At 36.8% G+C, this 23,456-nt stretch overlaps 2 protein-coding genes across 2 annotated transcripts; both read left to right on the forward strand.

Annotated features, from left to right (window-relative positions):
- Window positions 1-10: 10 nt before the first annotated feature.
- On the forward strand, window positions 11-19,942 carry LOC146472666 (uncharacterized). The gene is made up of 26 exons (XM_085119402.1): window positions 11-314; window positions 786-913; window positions 3,249-3,320; window positions 4,186-4,260; window positions 5,431-5,489; window positions 5,941-5,999; window positions 6,803-6,918; window positions 7,366-7,460; window positions 8,383-8,495; window positions 8,669-8,747; window positions 8,910-8,965; window positions 9,313-9,435; window positions 10,005-10,081; window positions 10,617-10,762; window positions 11,472-11,568; window positions 12,306-12,528; window positions 13,170-13,284; window positions 13,489-13,637; window positions 14,267-14,343; window positions 14,463-14,616; window positions 15,734-15,855; window positions 16,256-16,341; window positions 16,637-16,746; window positions 17,872-18,000; window positions 19,002-19,179; window positions 19,680-19,942. The coding sequence occupies exons 1-26, from the start codon at window positions 234-236 to the stop codon at window positions 19,919-19,921; spliced, it is 2,961 nt and encodes a 986-aa protein (XP_084975528.1). The 5' UTR covers window positions 11-233; the 3' UTR covers window positions 19,922-19,942.
- Window positions 19,943-22,236: 2,294 nt separating this feature from the next.
- Window positions 22,237-23,309, forward strand: LOC146472667 (uncharacterized). The gene is made up of 2 exons (XM_085119404.1): window positions 22,237-22,585; window positions 22,681-23,309. Exons 1-2 carry the CDS (start codon window positions 22,498-22,500, stop codon window positions 23,034-23,036), a joined length of 444 nt encoding a protein of 147 aa, XP_084975530.1. The 5' UTR covers window positions 22,237-22,497; the 3' UTR covers window positions 23,037-23,309.
- Window positions 23,310-23,456: the final 147 nt, after the last annotated feature.

A 23,456-nucleotide genomic window follows, 5' to 3' on the forward strand; every position in this document is an offset into this window, starting at 1 on the left:
AAGAACCCGGAAATGATTGTGAAAGAATCGCGCACGCACAATGAGAGGAAACTGGTAGCGATTGTCGTGCCCAGTGCTCCATCTATTTCCAACATGGCGGATCAAGTTGAATGACATTTTCCCTGAACCATAACATCATCCGTTTCTTTTGTATTCTTGAATTATGTTACTGGGAACAAACTTTGGAACGTTTGGATAAAGATAAATAAGTCATCTAACGGACATTAAAAAGGATGGAGGGACCAGAGCTTCGACAAATACGAGTTGTAAATCAAGACAACGAAGTTGTCGATAACCAAAAGGCTGCAAATACGGTAAACTAAAAAGTCTTCTTCTTGCAAAAGGGTCACGTATTTGAAACTAGCTAGCAGTTGTATTTACCCGTTCTTTAAATATTTGGGATTATTTTGGTTGTCAATTTAGCCGTTTCTCAACCATAATTTTGTAACGATGGAGGCAAGGAGCTGGTGTAGTATCTTCTTGCTGGGGCGTGCAGTGTATATGCAAACAACCACCAAACAAATGTCAGTAAAAGCTTGCATATAAAAGTTTCGTGAAGTTTGCTTATTGTTTAAGCTTAAGTTTATTGTCTAATGAAACCGTTGTATAAGTTAGTAAGAGAGTTATAAGCTTCAAGCGAACCTCAATGCTTTTGCACACTGTTTAATAAGGTTTAATATTTATTGGTACATGTAGCTCTTACCTTGCAATAGTTTGTCCGTTGAATCTTCAACTGTTGTAACAGATTTTTTTCCTCATATTTTATGATGTTTCAATGTTGACAGTTTCAGTTACATGATATAAACAATGCAAGAGATGTGGCATTCATCCCGGGACCTTGTCAACATAACAAGAAGTTTGTCTGTGTTTTTGTTCCCTGTGCTGTGGCACTGTTTTACATCGGAGGAGAACTGTATGTATCTTAACATCTTAACAGTAAAAAAAATACCATTAAAAAACCTGAGTTGGTAAGGGATACCATTTTAAATTGTATTTATTATTCTGTTCAAAATTCAAAATAAGATTGCTGTGACAAGTACCAGAAAACAAATCCAAATGTGGATTTTTGTAGTTCATAATAATATTAAAAATGGTCTGTTGCTTGTGAAGGTTGGTCATCAAGAGTCCACGTCACAGAAAATTTATTTTAGATCCTCCTTGACATACAACCTAAGCCTAGGATAATAATTTATTGGAATCTGGTATGCATTTCTCAAACTCCTGAAAAGATTTCAGATTCAACCATGATTACGTACAGTCGAACCTCCGCTAACGGACACTTCCTGTAGGCAGAAACCTATTGTAAGCGGACACTTGGTTATGTTCTTAGCGACATGCAAACACTACATTTTTAACCTCCTATAAAAATAAGCGGACACTTTTTCTGACCCCACGGTGTCTGTTTACGTGAGGCTCGACTGTACTCAAAATTCGTCACCAAAAATTCAATTTTTGTCTAATTTTGAAAGCAAAAACATTTTAGTTTTTCAGAATTAAAAAATATATTGAGTTAGTTTGTATGAAAAATAACTGGCAATCTGCAGAAAAGGTATAAGAAATACCTTTTGGGCCTTGAAGCTCTTCTCATTACGAAATCGCGCCCATTGAAACACGTCGCTCGTAAAATGCAAATGAGCTTCATTTTGGACGTCAATCACAGCAGTCTTTTGTGTATGGTATTGTTAAAGTGACAATTTGCGGAACGCATCTATTCATTGAAACACAATAGAAAAATAACACATCACAAAAGAACAGAAGGCGAAGTTTATCAGCAGAAGTTGCGTGACTAAACTAAAATAAATAAAAAATTGCCCTGCGCTATCAAGGAAGCGATGATTTTTAGGTTATTCGATGCCAAACGACAGTTCCCAATAATAATGGGCATTATGTATGCTATCATTGCGATAAAAAGGGAGGAAAACAGATAATCACTGTCTCCAGTGAATTGAAAGTAATTTGCATAATCGAGCGGCACGGCGGAATGAAGCAAATGTAATTTTCAATTAAGGAAGCGTGTTTTTACGGCAATATACTGCGATTCAAAGCAAAAATTTTGATTTAAAGGGTCCCAAATCTACCACATTCGATGTTAGAACTTTAATACATTCCTTTCAAAGGGCGTTGCTACCGTTTCCTTACGTAACCTCCTTCTTCTTGTCCTTGAGCAAACAAATAAACGAACACTCTTGAGGATTCATGCTGCGAGACAAAAGATACCGCCACCAGCGGCACGCTTTGTAATGCTTGCAAAGCATCATGGTACCCCACTTTTATTGGGCGACGTGTTTCAATGGGCGCGATTTCGTAATGGGAGCTTTAGAAACCTACATCTGCAGCCTATTTTCTTAAAAGCCCTGATAACTCAACAGGCCACAGTTTCTCTAGAAACTAACCCCCTTATACAAAAATGAAATTGTCTGGACTTAATGTTTCTCAATGGAGATTTGAATTTTATTGTTTTAAAAGCTTGACATTAACATCTTAAAATAATTTTTCTTTAAAATAATTTTATGCGAACCTAACTGGCTTTAGCATGCTGACACGGTGGATTTTTTGTGTTAAATATGAATCCGTGTTTGCTTTTCATCTCAAGGCTGTTTTTCTAAGTATTTCACTGCACCAAACACTACACAAAAGCAGAGTAGCCAGTTATCAACACCAAAATTGTCCGTTAATAGACTGTATTTGTATTGTCGGTATTTCTGGATCTAGCTTGTAATGGAGGTTCTTTTGGGGAAAAATATTAAAAAATAGTTTGCACATGAAAAGTTGCCTCACTTTAGCCTTGTGTGCAGGCTAGTTCCAGTTCAAAGTTATACAGAGAATATGAAAACTGGTACATGTATGATCTATTAGCCTTGGTAAGAAAAAAATTACTATAAAGTTAATTCTCAGAATTACCGGTAAGCGCACAAATTTTGCAGTGTTATTGCTAAACTGGGCATTTCTGATTTCAGAGTTAGCGGGGAGTTTGAGTTAACAGAGCTCAAGTTACATGTAACTGATAGTAAATGACTAAAAGAATAGGGACAAATCCAGTTAGTGGAAAGTTCGAGTTGACCTTGTTTGAGTTAGGAGGGTTCTGCTGTGTGCTCTTCTTCAGTAATCCCTTCAATTGTTTAGTATCTTTAACAGTTAAATTGTTAACGTTGTTTTAAAATGTGGTTTAATATGCTTGAAATACAAATGCGTGATATTTGTATTCTCCCCAATTATGTGTTTGACAAGAGCATTGTTACTGTTTTTAGGTTATTTGGATCAGCAGTTTTCTGTCTTTTGATAATTTATCTCATAGACAATACCTCAAAAAATAAGCGGAGGTAAGCTGATGCCACCAAAGTCCTGAATTGTAGGCCAATATAGACTGTGAGCAGTCCCTTTTTTTCCGCTCAGATCACGAACTCAAAGTGAAATATGTAAATTATGCAAATAAAAAAAGTGAACGAGGAAGGATTGTGGGTTCCTTCCCTCTGCACCTGCATTTCTTGTGGCTCACAAGAAATCGTACATGCGTGACAGAACTTAGGAGAAGAAAGAGACTGCTTGCAGTGTAAGGCCAGTATTTCTATGTCTTTTATGCTCTGATAAAATCATGGCATGCCATCCGCTCCCAAAATGATGTAAAGAGGATCAGAAATCTACAGGAGAACAATGACATGCTATAAAGACTATAAAGACATAGAAGTTGTATTTTTTATTCCATTACTGAAAATGCCAAAGAATAAAATACCAAGTAATGATGCTACAGCTTAACTGCAGTGGTGGAACTTACTGAATGTAGCACCAAATATTCATGAAAATCACACGAAAATGTCTGGTTACTGCAATCTGTGTTAAGTGGTCACTTACATGTAGCCATTCCCTGAGGGTGACTGCCTAATACAAGTTTTACTGTAGTGTGAATCTCGGCTACAGTATTTTAATGACACCCATAATTTAATTATATTTGTAAGTCCCAGTAATGATGAACTTCTATTTTCTCCATGTAATGTTAATACATACAAGTTATGAGAACAAAGAGGATGATCACCATTGAAAAATAAGTTGTCCTGATGTCTAAACAATTTTTCCCTAGCTGCCACCAGACATGTACAGGTTGTAAATGCGGTATTGCGACCAGTCATGAGGATTTGGGCATTGATTTAGTGGTTAAACAATTAATTCCTGTATTTTTGTTTTTTGCAGTTCTCTGGTTGCTTATGTCCTTTCATTACTTATATTCCAGTTAACATCTATTTATTGCCTTATTCCTTTTTTATGGTAAGTTAAATAACCATACAATACCTATTAAACTTTGTTTCACTGCACTGTGGAGATGCAGCAGTGTAGTGGGCTAGCAAGCCATAGTTGTTTGGTAGACTTGTGATTGAAGGTTGTTCTCATCAATGGACTTAATTTCATTCACTTCAAGTCGAGATTTTGGTGGGATGTTAATTAAAGAAAGTCCATCGAATGAATGTTCTTTAGTGCCTTGTGTGTGGATTTTATGTGTTACAGCACAAAGTACTTTTTTAGTTTCAACACTTTCTTTCTCTTTAAATTTTTAACTGGATTTGAATTTTATTGTCATAGTCCCTCTTTCATAACTAGTAAAATCATTCATTGTTAAGCTCTGTTGCCCTACAATCATGCCAAAATTAAAAATAAACTAGACTGTAAAAATCAAAGAAGCTGACAAAGTGGACTGAAATCGATATTTACATGTATCCTAACAAAGAAACATGACCTATTAACCCTGCTAAGCTAAACTTCTTTGTTTTCAACTATAAAATGTAATAGCTTTTCTTTTGATTGGAGTCTTTGGAAGCTCAGTTTATTGTTAAAATTTTTAATGTTTAAATGCCATTGGCCATGCATGAAAGAATACTGTGGTGACCACTGATGATAAGTCATTTTTGAAAACAACTTATTGAAGGCAATTGAAAAACAAAACAATATTATGTTTAGCTTGTGTTGAAGATAAGAAAGCCCACACATACAGTGCAAATGTGCATGATCATTGACTATTAGTGAATGGTCAATGTTGGTTTAGCCAATCTAGCTCATCTGTTCACAAGATACATTATGTACCATGAAGAATGTATACCAACTCAGAACAAAGCAAATTCCAACAGATTTGTAATCACATAACTTAATTAGCATGCGCATTGTTAGGAAGAACCTGTGAATGTAAGTCATAGACAATTTTCTGCACATATAGAATTGGAGTGCAACACTTTCTCTGAAACTGCATTCAATGTTTGTAGATACTGAAAATAGTTTTCTGTTTGCAATTTTATTTATTTCATTTATCTATTTTGATTTATTTTGTTTTTAATATAATCTTTTTCATTACATGTATGAGCTGGCCTTGTTCACAGAAGTACAGTGTGTAAACCTGTTGTGCTTTTAAATTCACTAAACTGTGGGTTTTTTCTTTTTTAACCTTAGGAAATCAATATTTAACTTGGGACTTATATTTATTTACAATGTATTTATTGTTCTATCAGGTATGTTTGCTCATCTTGCTAAATAAAATTTATTACAGTTATTACTATCGCAAATTATCAGAAACTTAAAAAGCCAACTCAAATTGTGTTTCAAGATGAGTAAGAGTGTTTCCTCCGATTTCCAAACACTGAGAAGTAGGCTGAAAAAATGAGGCGCAGCCGAAATTTTTTAACCAACCTCGAAGTGTTTGGAAATAGGATGAAACCCTCTTTTGAGTCTTTGATAATTTATAGCTTCTCAAGCCATTCATAATTTTTGGCAGAAATTCAAAGCAAAAGTTTTATGATAATTATGATCACATTAATTTTCCATTCTCCTTCATGGCAGTGAATTCCTTTGTTTTCGTTTTATAAATTATTAATGAGTTCTAAAATATCATTGTAACAGTGATCACATTACAAGTGTCAAAACATCAATAAATATCTATATTTATTTTTTTTCCTTGAAAAGGTGGAGTTGGGCTTCTGCAGTACAAACAATTACAGCATGACGACCCTGAATTTGTTATGGTAAACTCAACTAATTGATTGTTTCTTTTTTTTAACTGGAAATAATAATTGTTACCGTTGATAATTATGACAATTATGTGAAAGTTTTCTATTGTTTGATTTATCTTCAGTCAAAGACGGTGCCCTTTAATGATGTGTAGGTACAGAGTAACATCTTGAATTTCAAGTGCAGCAGCAGTAACCAACCTATAGTGCTTTTGAGATAGCTTTTTGTTGTTTTAGCTGGATCTTTGCACAATTGGCCTTCAATTCCTTCAGAGAATGTTGCCTTAGTGTTTTATCTGCTGCTTTTTACTTTGTTTTTTATGCTAGAAATGGAAATCTTGCCTGTAATCATGGACTTTTACTCCAAACAAACTACAAAATGGTTAAAAGACCTCAGGCAACATTTCATACAGGAATTGAGTGCCACATGCAACAGATCTGGCAACTACATGTACACTGTATATGAGCCAAAACAATAAAAAGAAATCTATTAAGCACTTTAGGTTGGTTATGCCCCGAGTCCTTAAATTATACTGACAATTATAGTAATGGCAATAATTATAATGGTAATCACATTTATTAGCACACAGGGCCTCTATCTGTTCTACCTGTTAAATTATAATTTACAAAGATGCATCTACATGTACCTTTATATAAGAATGTATAAATTGCATAACAATACGATAATGGATATCAAGACCTTGTGGTTGTGTGTGGTGTAAATAATTTGTACCATGTCCTAAAGGGAGAACAAAAGTTGTATTTTAAGACTACTAAGACCACTTTTTTAAATTTTATTTTTGTCTCTTTGTATACAGAATATGGAATATGTTTTATATGTGAGCTATCCAGTAGTTGGCGAGTTGACACTGACAGCCATATCAGGAAATGTGTTCAGCTGGCCTGTAGCACCTTTCTTCTGCATTATATTTGGGTAGGTACAATGTAGATGTATTGCCTGACAACTGCATTGTTTCTTTGTGTTTATACTGTATATACTGCAGTAAAAATAATTATTTTTTCTTTTTACCAGCATCTCTTGGCTACATGTGATTGAATAGCAACCAAGCTGATTAACTTAAAACTTTGCATTTGCAATTTGATTGCAAAGATTCCAGTATTAAAGCATAATTGCGTAGTTTTGGTCCCTTCAAAGCAAAAGGCGCTAAAACATTAAACTGTCCAGGGTGCATTTTTGGGACATATTATCTGTGCATAGTGTATCTTTAGTTTTGTTCCCATAAAATATATACATGTATACCCTTGATCAGACAAGCCATTGCATGCTGTCATCACATACATGTACATACTTGTAGTTTTCCACAATAATTTATTAATATTTGTTTGTTTATTGTCTTTTGGCTTCTTTTTTATCTTTCAGATTTCTTTTTCTTCAAATTTTCTATCCTCCAAGTAGGTCATCTTTTTCCTATCAGAGTATTACTCACCGTGCTGGAGAGGAAAGGCCTCCTGATCGTAAGTACACTGTCGCTAACAGCTACATGTGTCACAACCAATACCACTGGGGTTACAGAGTGATTTGGTTTTATTTTCTATAACCAAGCTTCATTGTAATATCTCATACACCTGCAAATGTTGAAAAAACCCTGTAAGAAAAATTTGCCAGTATAATGGTTGGTCACAGATGAAACTGATCCCCTCATGGCTGGTAGAAATTTTGGATAGGATCCTATAGAATTCTCTAGAGTCCCATCTGATATACATGTAAGGTCCTACTTTAGTTGCTTCAGTGCAAGATCCTGATTACATTACAGATTAAACATAGAGCACTCTTAAAACAGGCTTGGAGCCATTAGGTATAGTCTTTTTAGACCTTCTGGATTAAATTTAATTCAAATTAAATCATGGCATGCTGCTGAATTTACATCCTGTGAAGTGACTCTGGAAAATATTCACAATAATAATAATAATAATAATAATAATAATAATAATAATAATAATAATAATAATAATAATAATAATAATAATAATAATAATAATAATAATAATAATAATAATAATAATTATAATTATAATAATAATAATAATAATAATGATGGTTAATTCCCCACAGAAGGTCAGAATGTCCAGGCCAGGCCTGTGTTATTCCAGAATGTCTTGTTTCATCTTACAACTTAATAAAAAGGCTGTAATAGAATTTTTAGAATTTAGAATTTTTCAAACTAAGGTCATTGACTAAAGGTTTCTACCTGTGATGGGGTGTATTGAGACATCAGCAAAATACATTAGGGTTAATTACACAGACTACAAATACAAATTACATTTACTTAAACATGAAGTCAAGGTGACTGTTTTCATGAGAGCCATTCAGCATCATTCATGTATGAAGTGAACTCATGTATATGCATTCTGTAATAGTTCTATCTTATTTTTGCAGGTTTTATTCTAACCAGTCGTGAAAAGACTGTGTTGTTGTTCAACTTAGTTACTATACCTGGCTCCATGTTTATTGTTATCAATTTTCTGGACTTCTTACATGTTATGACATGGGTGAGTGGTTCTATAATTTTGCTACATGTACATTTATATGCTTTGTGTCTCCCAGGCCCTCAAGTCCATTGGCATGATTTTGTTGAATAACACCAGCTGATAACTGCTGGGGAAATGTGTACATTTAGTGCTGTGTTTAACACTCTGTGAATTGCCTTTATACACCACTGTAGGTAAAGTTGCTTTTATGTGGCGTTCTTCCTGTGTTTCTTTGTACATGTTTGGATATCACGGAAGAGATGGAATTCTTAGGTATGTGTCATGTACATAGCATGGTGATTTGACTAACTGACATGCAGATAAAGTTCTGATTCATTTGCTGGGCTGTGTTCTTTTTGTTTAACAGTTTGATATAGGTTTGTTTGCTTGTTTGCATGCAGAGTGATAATATTTCTCTTGTTTTGCACCCACCAGAATTTTCCAAAGACAATGTAGCCAGAGTGAAATTAGGATGTGGACTTGGAAGTCTGGTGAGAAAAGAAATTTTCACATGGAGTGTTATAGGGAATAGTACTGTTAAAAAATAATTTGGCATTTTATGGGAAAAAAATTCATTTGAAAAACGTATCACTGTGATTCAGTATTTTTCATCCCCTGTAGGACATGAGGTGAATTGTTAACATTGTTGAAATAAAATTAATTAAAAACTTCTCACATAAAATAATTTCTTTATTTATAAATTGTTATGTCCTTGCATTAATTGACTTTCACTTTTCGACAAGTTTGTTTTTAACTTTTGATGCTGGTATGTGATAGCATTAGTATAAAATCTCTGCCAGTGCCTATACATGTATTTACATGTAGTAATTTTTTTCAGATTCTGTTGTGTATAATATTGATGTCATCTGGGTCCATTGGTATTCACATGTTACCAGTTATGATAGGAAATGTTATTTGTGGAGTACTAATTTGGATCACAAATGGCCGAGAAAAATGGAAGGTTTGTATTATTGTACTTGTTTGCATTAATTTTGTAAGTCAAAAGTTAAAAAACAACCAACCAAACCAATCAATCAATCAATCAATCAATCAATCAATCAATCAATCAATCGATCGATCGATCGATCAATCAATCGATCGATCAATCAATCAGTCAGTCACTCAGTCAGTAAAAACTCAGTCAATCAATTTCATTTTAATGAGGTACTGCAGAATATTACTTTTCTTTTGTACAGAACCAAGACCTGATCATATACACTAACCTCATAGCCCTTACCTGGAAAATAAAATTCACAAAATTTTCTCTATTTTGATAAAAATGTTTTTAAGGAACTCTGCAAATACAAAATATGTAGCTCAAATGTCACTTTGTTTCATTCATTACACTGATGGTTTGTTTTTACTGCCAGACTTCAGGGAGTGAAATCTGTCTGAAGTGAAGTCAATTTAGAAGCCATGTCTTCAGTTGTGTGGATGAATATGCTCATGTTAAGTCATACATGTAATCTGTCACACTGCTTCAATTGTTGTTGTTGTTGTTTTTTTTGTAATTCTGTAATTCAATTGCAGATGTTCCAAAACATACTGTACGTGGGTCTTGTTGTTCTGTCCTTATTTGGATTGTTTATGTTACCATGGTCACTTTTGTATCCTTGAGGATCATCAATTGTCACAGTTCATGTTTTTACTAAGTAAAAAAGCACAAACATTAACTTGGTGTTAAGGGGGCACTGTCAGAGAGATTTTGTTGTATTTTAATCAAAGCTAAACAAACATCTATCAGGAGGAAAATAATGAACGACTTCTCCAATGAAGCACAAACTCAAAAATTTTGGAGAAATTGCTAAAAACTGATTTAATTATCAGTTTTTAGCAATGTCTCCAAAATACGTAGGAAGAACTTGACAAATCGACCATTTTTTTCAAGTTGTAATCCATTTTCATCCAAGCCATCTGCAGCAAAAGATAACAAATACTAGATTATGTATACTGGTAGGCTATTGTTAACAATACTGAACCATTATTTAACATTTCCTTTGATACAAATGTTTTTTTTGCTATTCAAAGGCACCCTTAACATTGATGACTCTGCCCCTTTAAATTCCCACTGCAGCAATATAAAAATCAGAAATGCAGAACCTTGACCTTGTTGTTTTGTCAGTTCCTTGACAAATGGATAAGATATCAATTCCAGTTTTTCTCCCTACCCCTGTGGGGAGTAAATTTTCTTCTTAGTGTAGTTAGTTGTCTGTCAGTTGTGTGTGTGTTTGTTGCCTCAGGGCCTCATAATGAATGGTTGAACCCTCTCCTGGTCATGCACTCATTAGGTAAGGCTCTTTGTCGGTCTGCTCTTTTAATGATCTGGCCCCAGTTGTTCAAAGAGCGGATAACTTTATCCAGTGGATAAGTCACTCTCCAGCGAAGCAAATGTGCTCCAACTAACGCTTTTGGCACTCAATCCCATACTTAAATTTGACATATGCTTCTACTCTATTCACAAATTATAGGGCTATCGGGAAAATCTTACACACATTTTATCTGCCGGATGGCGACCTATCCAGTGGATAAAATTATCTGCTCTTTGAACAACTGGGTCCTGGTCCATTGTTCGTCATTTACAATCCATTTTACGCTGAGCGTTCTTTCTATACATGTACGTTTTAATGAATTTTCTGTTTTGTGAAATCTTTATTCTTTGAATCTTAGAACTCATCTTATTGTACACGTAACCAATAGAAAAATGTCACCTTTAACCTGTATAATTTTGATTGTAATAAAATCGTGGTTGGACACTTTGTGTCAAGTTTAAAGAAAAATTCTAAAACAAAGAACTTTTTTTGTTTTAATAGAAATAAGTAATTTTCAAAACTGACATTTACTGAAACTTTCTGAGTGTTGCGCTGCCAATGTTACGGGAACATCCAGAGTAATTCTCATTTCTTTAAGAAAACTCTTAAATAGTGTGAAACATAACATTCGTTTCTACATTTGAAGTTCGTTACATGAAGAAGTATATCATTTATTATTTTTCCATAGGGTTTGTGCTTTGTGAATATGTTCTCGCGGTAGAAAAGCTTTATCCAGTTTACTTTTTAGTGGGAACTATGTTCCTCAGTGGCTACATATCTGAAAGGTATTGTACTTGTACAAATTATGTACAGACTTGCGATCAACAACAATCAATAATTTTGGATTTTTACTAATTATTGCACTATTGTACTATTGTTGAGCCTAGTAGTTACCTTTAAATGTAGGTTATTAATGGACCTCTGGCGTGATCCCCTCTGGTTTATTTTTTGTCATTTTTTGTGCTTTTGTTTTTCTTGTTTGAGTTAATTAGGTGACTTAATTAGTTTTCTTTCTTTTGGCTGCACCTTTCAATATCACGTGTACTATGTACTCAAAAATAAACCAATGATTGCCAGTCTTTTTACGTATAAAGAACGCACTCCTAATTGCGTTTGGAGTCGAGATTGTATGGGACAATCAATGAATGGATCTTGGGACGCGTATCTGGCACCCCCCGCAGATTTTGCAGGGGTGGATGACGTCATCGCCAACTTGGCAAAGGAGAGAGGGATCATCGAACTGGAATAGAGATCATCGAATGCACTCCCTAATCTTTGATTATTGCTAGTTGAACAGTTCTTTAAAAGCACACATCTGTAGATTGTGTTTTGTGGCTTCTGATAGGCTTTTTCAGCGTATAAGGGTGCATAATTCGTTGTTGTAAATGTAATTTTGATTCACAGAGGTGTACAACAGTATTGTTAATGAGCTGTTGGACGTAGTCTTTATAATGCCTGTTGATTGCCTGAGGTAACTGATTGGTTACAGTATATTTAGATATGTCGTTGGACATATTTTCAGGTTGCACAGTACAGGCAAGCTCCACTCACAGTCCATGTTACTGTGTATTGCGGTCCATGGTTCCAAGATACCCCTGTGTTTATCTATGGTCCTTCCCTACAGTCCAACAACCTCTGTATTGCTTCCCAGTCTGTTACTTGTGTCACCTGCAGTCCTGATGTTTCTCTTCACATTCGTTGTAAGCAAGGTTATTGAGGCACCCAGAGATCTCACAGTAAATGAGGTGGGTATTGTCATGGTAACGAGCAGCGCCATATCCAGTCCGCTCTGCCGACTGATGGCACTAACAAATTTGTAGTATTACAAGACAGAAAAATTTTACAGAAATAACCAAACGAACTAATGAACTGAAGTAGCGGTGAATCCACGGAGTGAATTAGAGATTTGTGGTTTAAGTACAGATGCAAAACCCTTTGAGCAAGGATGAGAACCAAATTCAACCCAACTATGTTGCCAACCAACCAGGAGTTTGAACATGGGTCACGTAAGTGTGAGATCCAAGTGCTCTCCCTTCTCCCTTAGCAGGGAGTTAGCGGAATATCGGAGCATTGTTACTTCTCCACAATCCCAACGCTTCGTAAAGTTTGTAAATCGATTGGAAATTTCCATGTTTGACCCTGCTGCTGTACACATATAAAATAAGGCCTTTTTCGAATCTTTTGTAAGCGAAAATGTATATTTTCGTGACAATTAGCTTGCAGGTGCGTTTAGTTCATTTTTCATGTGAAAGGATTAGTTATTCACTTCACTTTTGCTGGGATGCTGCTTTGAGAGTGTCTGCAAAGTGTAACTTTCCTGTTGAGAAGATGTAGTAACGTGTTCTTCCTCAGGTGCTATGTTTGTTAATACGCTAGTTTTCTTCAGGCATTTAAGCTGTCCATTGCATCAGGAATAACAACAGTTGCTGCATACGATGTTCTTTTTCTTCCAATGTGGTTTTTGATGACACACAGAATTCCTTCGCCTGCTGATGTTCTTGGTGAGTCGGTCACTGCAGTGTCATGTGTAGCTTAAATGTGTAGAATCTGTGGCTGACAGTCCAATAATCAAATCAGCATCTTCATGTTGTTACCTCCTCGCTAGGAATAAGCTGTTATCATTGTGATGTTTGTAGTACGGAACAAAGCATGCTGTTATATGATTTTGGACACAGTCTTGATAACTTATCTTATTTCATTTTTAGCCACAGTATTGTTCGTCTGGGGAACTCTCTGCCTTAAGCTCTCCTACGTGCACTTTCCGCACAACCTGTTTCTCAAGAGACTCAATGTTGTTGTTCTGTGCACGAGTGTTTTACTGGAAATTGTTCAACCAGACTTGAACATGTACAGGGTAAGTAATGCCTGTATTCAGAGTATAGTCATCGAGGGGCTAACAGCGATAAGATTCAGTTTTCATTCGTAGACTACAGGAGGAAAATTAAGGGAAATATCTAACTATGGATAAGATTTGGATTTCTTCTGAAAATGAACTCAGGAAATGGAATAACCCACAAAAAACTGTGTACTTTTTGACGAAACATGGCAACCTCGTTTCCAGGTTCTCTTCTCTGGTTCAACGGCACGTGAAGAGGAGAGACCCTGGGAACGAAGTTTGAAATGCGAGTGACAGCCATCTAGGCACTATCTAAGGAAATTTTAAATTTGAGGTTTAGGCTAAGCTAATTTGTAGATCACTATGACAAATCCTGCAACCCTTAGAGGCTACTTTTTGTGAGCGACCTTCATATCAAACTAAACTGAAATCCGAAGAACCTTAGAATAAGGAAAAGTAAGGAAAAGCAACAAATGTAGCACACACACATGTGTGGTGCAGAAATAAGACTCAAAGCACATTCACCATCAGTATCTGCCACTCAGTCAAGTGTACCAACCTTCAAATCACAATATTAGTAAAGTGTGCAATCACGTTGTTATTTTAGTTGGAAAGTCTTTTGACTTGGATATTTATTTTGTTTTCAGGTATTCCAATCATTGGTTGTCTATCTGGTGACATTAATCTATCCACTGTTTGCCACTGAAAATGTTCTGTTAGCAGAGTAAGTTTGCTGGAGCCATCATATACTTTGAGATTCTTTAAGCTAAGAGGTCCGTTATTAAAGGAATTACACATTTCTTTTACTCATCGTTTTAACTTATTATTCTTTGTTGTTTTCAGGTCTATTGTTCTCTCTTGGCTTGTTCTTATCGCTTTGTCTACATTAATAGCAGTACTAACAAAGGTCATAAACCTGGAGCAGTTGCCGTGGTCTAAAAGAGTTGCTATCGCTGTTTTGATTGGTCTGGTGCCTGGGCTAAAAGCCTCTGTTATGGTGAGAAGATAGCGGTGATGGCGTTGTAGGGTTTGAATACTTTAATTAGCATCTTCTGTGTCAGTGTCATAACGTTTACACAGGCATACTAAAGTTGTGAAGTTTGAAAAAGCTTTCGGATCTGGACATTCGAATTTAAAGTCCACCTGTCACGGGATTTTGATGGTGTTTTGTCAAACGTATTCGAAAATTATTAAGACATACGCCTCGTCCTAAGCAAAATATGAGGAACAACAAGCCTTAATAAGTACTGTTTTCCTCGAGTTTTGTACGACCAAAGGGCAAGACTTGAAAACGTTAGTTAATTGTTTCAGGTTGCAGTCCACTTGAATCCGGACGACCCCGAGGCAAAGACGCCTATAAATGGTTTCAGTGCAATAGCGCAGTAGCTTTTAACAAGACTGGATTGTTATTTTTAGGGTTACGTCGGTTGAAATGGACTTTTGACATGTGAAAATGTTCTAACAATAAATGACATAGTCCCTTTGAGAGAATTGTAGTGGCATAAAATATCGGCTATTTTTGCAACAGACGGAAGTATACAGATTTCTTGAATGTTAGGAATCATGTATACAAGTTAAAGTGTATAGTTTCCCATCTTTCAGTTCAAGTTATTTTGAGTATCTGGCTTTAAAATGCGATTTGTTTTCAACTTCAACTTGCCCATTGGTTGAATTGTGTTTAATAACCAAATTTGCACCGTTTACTATTTACGCGTAAATCGCCAATTACGTCACCGAATTTTGGTCGTTATTTTTATTTTCACCGTGTTGGAACTGAGAAGTGTTTATTATCCCTGTGGGGTGGCAGTGGGGATGGGGGATGGTGAAACACTTACCTTTCTTGATCGAAGTATTTGCACTAACTATTTGTTGCTGCTTTTTACTGACACTGTATCGAGTTTGCATCAGGTGAAAAGATACAATTACAATTCGAGGTTTAATCTTAAGGAGAACGAGACTTTTCATTTGTCTCTGTGCTAGCGCTTGTGTCGAGGCAGAATTGCTAAACAGCTGTATCTATGTGAGGAATTCCATCAAAGCACCTCATTCCTTGCATTCAGTTACCTTCCCGTTATTCTATGTTGCTCAAGTTATTTCTTATTTTATCATGACAGATGGCTCCAGTGCTTCGTCCACCCCTGCTCAGTCTCCTGTTTGGAATCTCATCTTCCATTACTTTATATTTATTGATGATATCTTGGAAACCGGTTTCTGGAGAGGCAGCTGTAAATTTGAGGTATCTATCTCATGTGCTAATTCTTTCATCCTCGGTTCAAATAAATGCATTTCGTATAATTATTTCACTTACAGTCTCGTTCTTTGTTCACGAAATATTACACCAAAAAGCCTTGCTGTTAGTCAGTTAGAATAGTTAATTTTACTGTGGGTCAGATCAAATTAATTAACCAACCAACCACCCCATAGGCTGAAGAACGTTTCACTTTTAGTAAGTAACTAGTTTGTTCTGCCGTGAAAGAATGAAGTGATCTGTTTAACTTCAGATGCTAAACTTGTTGTTTCCATTTCTGGACAGCAATTAGCTGTGTTGAGGTATCTTTGATGTTAAAAGGAATAGAGCAATGAGGTTACCTTCATTCGGTCACTTTGGTCGATGGTTTTTTTCTTTGCTTTTTTAGTTTCCCTTACATACTGCTTGGAAGCTGTTTTGTGGCTTGTCTTTTGTCAGGGAAACTTACTTCAATCCACCCTAACTCACACAAAGGTAAGCGAATTAGAAATACAGGGAATACTTTTGGTCGAACGTGTATTAATGTAGTGGATAATTGAGCGACGCATTTTCCGCTGGCTAAGGGGTTGTTCGTATTTGTTTGCCACGTGGGTGCGTTGCAGTTATTAGAGCGACAAAGGAATATTCCTAGTTTTTCAGAATTCATAATTATGCAGTTGTTTTCCACAGTTTTTGAAAGACATTGTGTAAAAAAAGTAAGTTGATGTTATTTTATGGTAATCTCTGTACTATCTGCTCTTTGCTGCTTCACCTCTGTTGCATTCTACAGGACCAAACAAGTCGTCACCAGTCCATCCCAGTTTGTTATATCACTTATGTCTTCATATTGTCCTGGGACTTGGATTGAAGAGAGGTTCTGTCGTGCGGGAGGAGAGCCTGGTAACTAGTATTATGAAACGAAACGTTGCGGGTGGAATTTCGACTGTTTGTTATGTTCCAACAAGAAATACTTTCAGAAATCTGAAAGAAGGAGCTACAGTGTGTAATGGAGAGCTTTAGATTTGAGTACTAGTACGACTTTCAGATTTGGAACCAGTCGCGTCTCCAGACCTCTCAGTCTTCCTGTTGCTTGCTTGCTAGCAGGTAGGAAGGCTTTAAAAACAAGATTGGTGACAAGTGATTATCTAAAGCTCACAAACATGGTTCAGTTGAATTCTGAAAGTGGTACTTGTCCTCAATCACCCACTGGTACTCAAAAATATCCCTAATGAATTTTTTTTTCGGTTTTAACACATTTTTATCGGCTTCAATATCATTTTTCTTTGTATCTCTACTTTTTATATTCTTTTTGAATAGTCTTGTTTATGAAGGGAAAAGGAGCTATCGCGCGATAGTTTAGACCGATATATTTCTTCGCATTTCTTCTTTGGGGAGAGAAAAAAAAATGTTCCTTTGCCAGACACTGTTAGTCACTCTCTGCATCACTCTCTGCATCGCTGTCCCATCGCTAATCAATTTCATCCAATCCTTGGTCGAACTGATGAACTGCGTTCGTTCTTTTTATATTTCTTTATTGAATGTAAAGCAGTACAATACAATACAGTGGCACATAAACAGACTAAACTAATCACATACATAGACTGGATAATTATAACGGAACTAAAACTATAACGGAAGGACAAAGAAAAGATAGAATTACAACACTTATTTTTTATAGACAATATTTATTTCAACATTTGCTCTGAGAGCGCAGAGGGCTCATCTAGCGAGCTTATGCTGTTCTAATGCATATTAAAAAAAAAATGCGTTTACACATCACGTTCGAACAAATCAAAAAGGCATACACAAAGTACTTGAAGTTAGCAGAAACGGTTGGACAGAGAAATAAACGATGGGACATACTGAAACAACCTAACGTTAGATTACAACACTTCACTGGGAGGAAAAGTAAAACAACAGGATCAAATAAATGGTGTGAAGGGTGGCATATCAGGTCAGAGAACATTGAACTTTCTTTCAGATTTGCTATTCGTTTGATTTTTAATATGTTTCTCGCCTGTACAGGAAGAGAAGAAAGGCAAGTTGCCGTCTGGTCGTGTTCTTCAGAGCTTCTCGTTTTTCTCCAACATCTCGTTGCTTATTACGTTTTCGCTGGCTCTGTTGTGTTCTCCTTCTGATTACTGGGAATTCTGGGTACGTAGTCTGCTGCTTGCGATGCCAGTTACTTCATGATTGTTATTGCTTTAATAATTCCATTTAATCCGTTCAATCGTACAATTATATTTCATAAACTGCCGGAAATCAAAGCCTTGTAGCATTGTGTCGTCAAAGATTTTTCATTTGAGTGGGCATTACATAGACTTTCCTCCGCAGTATCGACATTTATTGTTTCTACGGATGCGAAAGTTATTGAAGAATGTTTGACGCAATTTGGGGCACTCTTGCTTATTCTAAAGTAGAGGTCGAGCATTCAAAACAAGAAGCGATCTATTTTGTTACATCTATACCAGTAAGTGTTTCGTAAATGGAATCTACAGTCCAGTATAACTGCACATCAAACGTTCATTAAAATCAGTGTTCGTACTGTAGAGAAAGTTTAGAGAAGCGCCAAATGTGTCTCGCTTTGCATAACTAGAGTAAGCATTAGCTGAAGTGCTGAAGTTTCTTTGAAATTTCGTTTCAACAAGTATGATTTCTGCGTTTTCTTCAAAATTCATTTCCATTTACGTGCTGGCAATTTTTTTCAATCGCGGAATCGTTTTTAAAATTGGACAACTACTTTGAGTTTGTAACAAGAATCGCTTTTATTTTTTTCCCTCCTTTTACAGTGCAACGAACTCAACATCAAAAACGAGAACATTTCTTTAAATTTCAAAGTGTGTCGGTTTTTTTCGGTGGCCCCGGTTGAGTTCGTTGCACTGTTAGTTTAAATTGTCTTCCGGTTCCGGTATTGCTGCCCTCTGCCAAGTTACCAGGCTATCGTGGAGTATAACTACACTGGAACAAACGTTTTTGTTTCTGTTTTGTCGTTTCCACGTTTGTGTTGATTCGGAGAAGACGAGATTAAAACAGTTTTTGACAGCAAAACACGTCCTAGGAACATTGTGGACGTTAATATAGCAATCCGCTTCCTGGGACGGTTGCTTTCCGTTCCCTACAGGTAAGGAATCTATTAATGTCTTTCTTCTTCCTAGATGACTTGTGCCATTCTTTTATTGCTGTTTCTGAGACCAGAAGGAACTCCTTACATCCGGGGTATTCGTTTCCAGTTCACCACTGCCCTACCAGCGGTAGTAGCTCTGGCGTTGTGTATGTACCCCAAGACTGTAACTGAAGCGTTACCAACGCAGATTACATGGCTGTATTCTTTCGGTAAGAAAAAAAAAATGGATGTCGTTTGGAAAAATGAAGGCTTCTCTGACAGCTGGAAGCATTACACACAAAGCGGCAGTAATCGACCAGGTGTCGGGGAAATACAAACGCTATCTCTTTTTCTGATAGTATGATACTGATGTACTGTCCGTAAAGGCCCGTTTAAACGGTTTCGATATTTGCCCAACATTCGTTCAACATAAGTTGAACGGATGTTGGGCAAATGTTGGACAAATGTTGACGGGAGTGTTCAAACTGCTTCACTGAACGGCATTCAACGTTTTCGAGAGCAGGGAAAAGTTGAATCGATGATGAATGAAAGTTTAAACCAATTTAAATTTGATTCAACACACTTTCAAAAAGCTTTCAGCATTTTTTACATTTTCAACAATGTTGAACGACCTGTTCAAACGCGCCCGACATTTGGTTCAACAGACAGATATTAAAACCGTTTAAATGGGGCTTAAGATGACCAACGGGTTCATTCTTTAATTTTACAGGTTATGTTTTGGAGATGGCGGCTCTGCTTTGCTCCTTACCGACGTATGTAATCTTAGTGCGAGCATTATGGCGCTCAGGCGAGATTTCATTGGTGGAGCAGCAGTGGGTGATGTTTACTGCCCCTAGTCACGTGGTGTTATTGATCTACTGCAGCACTCTGTCAGCAAGAATCTTAGGTTTTGTAGGAATTCCCGCAGTTTATTGGTTATTTTATGATGTACAAATTACTGAAAGAAAATAGATTTTAATTGAGTTGTTGCAACTTTGTCTTTTGCTTGGTCAAAATACACTAATCTTCACAGTGAGTCTTGCATTACCCTTCGTCGTTTGTCGAAGGAGAAACTACAATCGTAGACAAAACTTAATTGTTAGGTATAACTACTCTCCTCCTGGAGAGTAACAAACCTTCACTCCTCCCCCCCTCCCCCCTCACTCAATGTTGCTTTGAAGGCCGGCCGATGACCCAGCCTTTTTTTCAGCGGCAGAGTAACATTGATGAAGGGGAGGGAGGCGGTGCTGTGTTGTTGATGTATCCCTATAGCGGTCGAATTTGGAGATTAACTAAAAGTTTCTTGACTGTTTTGTCCACGATTGTGGATAGCTAGCGCGCGGGAAACACGCCCACTGCGTAGTAGAGAATACTTTGGCTTCTCTACTGTTTCTACTCAAGTGTACGACTCTTCCATTACGTGGACCCTATTGCCTTAATAGAGCAAATTAATTTTCCAGACATCTTCATTCCTGATTTTGGAGTGGCTCGTTACACGCACTAAATTTTCGTGAATTTAGGGAATCTGTCCAAACTTCCTTCTTTAAAAACCAATAAATAAGCGACTTTCTTCTTTCTTTGCGATTTGAAAGAATTCGCGGAAACTTGTAGTCACGAACGTTTGATTCGACTATTTCGCAAGATGTAATTTCCGAGCACTAGCTGAGAAGTTCGTGATTTACCGACAAATTGACCCAGCAAATCACTTGATTAGCGTATCGTCAACCTAGTCATCTGGACTTGAAAATGAATTTGGTCTTTAAGCGCCTAAACTTTATCCGTGAACTCATGAATGTCGCACGTCCAGCTTATTTCCGGTCATGATTCGCCAGGAATCCACCAGATGCTACACTGAGTTTTAATAATTTAACGGGCTTTGTTGTGAACTGAAATAGTCCTTAATAATGTTTGTTTTATTGAATACTTTTTGCTCTATCACTGTAACACGTGTTAAGTTGCAACCAATTTCATTGCTACTCTTTCTTGAATCATGGCTTCAAAACTAATGGGTAGTCAGGCTGTAAGAAGTCCCGGTCTACACACGGTGCGTTATTCGGACACGCACCTTTTCCCCGTCTACACCCCCTCCCCCCAAAGCCGGCCCATCACAGGGATACCCCCAGTATTTTGTGAAGTTTTCTCCACGGTTCGCTAGTAAATCCCATGGTAGAGAGAATGCTGAGTTGCGTTTCTTTGGTAAAGAAGCAACACAGCGATGCAGAGACCCAGGAGACCAACTTAACCCTCGACCATCCGATCTTCTCGTTGAAAGTCCGACCTGCTAACCACTAAACCACCGCGTAACATTGAAAAAATGCTCCGACACAATCTGTCATTTTAAATGATACCTGCAAAATATCCTACCTCCGAATTAAGCATCCTCTTCATCGTCCGCCCTGTTATTCACGAAATGTTGACCATTTTTGCGTGTTTGTGGTTAGGGCGTCGGACCTGTAATCCGGAGGTCCCTGGTTCAAGTCCCGCTCTGACCGCTAGCTGGAGTTGTTTCTCAGTAGCCCTGAGTTCAACTCCTCGGCCACGCTTGTAAATAGCTAGCTGGTCTGCCTCCTGCCAGCTGGGATTCTTAACCGAAACTAACCCGAAGCTCAGTCACTGCTTGGGCAGAAAGTCAGTTGCAGGACATGGGGCCACCATCTGTTGCCTAGGATGATGCTCTGCGCGTTCTGATCTGTTCATTTCCTTCACTTACTGTCATTAGGTTACTAGCACTTTTCTCAGGATACTGGCGGCGCCAGCAACTGACACACGCTGCAAGAGCTCCATGTTGTAGGGCATCCTCAGCAGTTTCAAACGCTTCCCAAATTCTCCCGCGACAGTACACAATGCACCAATGACTGTTGGCATTGTTATTATCATCATTATTATCATTATCATCATTATTATCATCATTATTATCAATATTACCATCATTATCATTATCATCAATTATTATTATTTTTCAGTCCCCAGCTTTCTATCACCAGTGCTACAATTTGATTGGTTACGCTACGCAGTTTTAACCTCAGAATAGCAATATACTGAAAGGAAACTTTTTCATTTCAAGATTTGTTGATTTCAATATTTTTAAAAATCGTGATGTAACTTTTGAATAGAAACATGGTGATGCGCGCTCATTCCCAAACCTCACTCGTCCACACAGTTTCCACTACGCATGCTGCATGCTGCATGCGTAATGAATGATCGCAGTATAAAACGATTTGCTTTAAATCGGCTTGAAGTCGCCGAGTATCATGATTACGTCGACAAAAAAGGAAAAACAACAACTAAAATGCGGTACAAACAAAAACATAATACCGGTAAGTTTTAAATTTGCTGTGTTGCAAAGTCTGGAAAACAAGGTTATTAATCTTGACAAATCTTGTGATAATTGAAGCGTTCTAAAATAATGACGCAACCGTGAACATTTGCCAATTAGTCTAATTATCGTGACGTATGAACATCTTAATGAACTATGTTTTCGCAGTGTAAGGAGGAAAATTGTTTCGCGTAGATAAAATTTTTTTGTGAGAGGTTTTCTCGACTTAAAGATGGAATTCTGGGTAGGTGTTGCTTTTCTCGTTTTGTCTTATCAACTGGGAATAAATGCCCGACCCATTTCAAGAACAATGTATAAAGGTATGTTCATGAGACTGAAAAAAAAAAAAACCCTAGAAGAAAAGTGAATGGACTTTTAAATGTAAATAACGTTGTCTATCTTTAATTATCAACAGATCTGGATGAATATCCATACCTCGCCGAGTCTGACACCCATAGCAGTTCTCGAACGCACGAATTTGATGACAACGATTACGGCGAGACATCACTAAGTGATGATCAAGACAAGCATGGAGAGGGCTTTTGGTTGGAATTTTATTTTAAGTTAAAACAATTCATGACTGACCTTCTCCCATTAAATAGAAACGCAGGTAAAAGGGAAGGTGATGACTTTGCAAATGAAACAGGTCACGAAACTGAAACACTGGACACCAAAGAGAAGGTTGAAAATGAGGATAACGATAAAATTAATGGGGAAAATATGAAGAAAGGAGAAATGGGAGAGGATGAGTCTCACGAAGAAAATGCATAAAGTATCAGGTCAATAAAACAGCTCATAAAATTACTCATGGTAAGAAGTTTGGCATACACTAAGTATTCGAATCTCTCTACGACGTCTAGAGCTTTAACCTACGGAACAAGTAGTTTTTTTAACGTGCGAGTATGATGTAGCCAGGGACAACTTTCAATACAATTTCCAGAACTGGCGTTTTCATTCTCAGTGAAGAGCTACCTTTTGGTAAGTTCCGCTCGATTCAGTTGTTAGTGAAATGGCGCTGTTAAATGAATTGCCAGATTTGCTTCCTAAACTCGTTGAATTGAATTGCAAGCTAATTGAATCTAGAAACATTGCTTCTATTTACAGTCCTTTAATTAATTAATAATTAATTAATTAATTAATTAATTAACTAACTATTCACTTTTATTAGTTAATTTAATTAATTATTCGACT

This window comes from Pavona decussata, unplaced genomic scaffold (genome assembly GCF_977016875.1).
Source record: "Pavona decussata unplaced genomic scaffold, jaPavDecu1.1 SCAFFOLD_98, whole genome shotgun sequence".
In the NCBI taxonomy this organism is placed as follows: domain Eukaryota; kingdom Metazoa; phylum Cnidaria; class Anthozoa; order Scleractinia; family Agariciidae; genus Pavona; species Pavona decussata.

Bases quoted from the DNA above. Each gene is read 5' to 3' on its own strand.
- LOC146472666 (XM_085119402.1), top strand. From the start codon at position 234: ATGGAGGGACCAGAGCTTCGACAAATACGAGTTGTAAATCAAGACAAC. The intron at 315-785 runs GTAAACTAAAAA...CAATGTTGACAG, and splicing joins ACCAAAAGGCTGCAAATACG to TTTCAGTTACATGATATAAA. The intron at 5,490-5,940 runs GTATGTTTGCTC...TTCCTTGAAAAG, and splicing joins TGTATTTATTGTTCTATCAG to GTGGAGTTGGGCTTCTGCAG.
- LOC146472667 (XM_085119404.1), top strand. From the start codon at position 22,498: ATGGAATTCTGGGTAGGTGTTGCTTTTCTCGTTTTGTCTTATCAACTG. The intron at 22,586-22,680 runs GTATGTTCATGA...AATTATCAACAG, and splicing joins TTCAAGAACAATGTATAAAG to ATCTGGATGAATATCCATAC.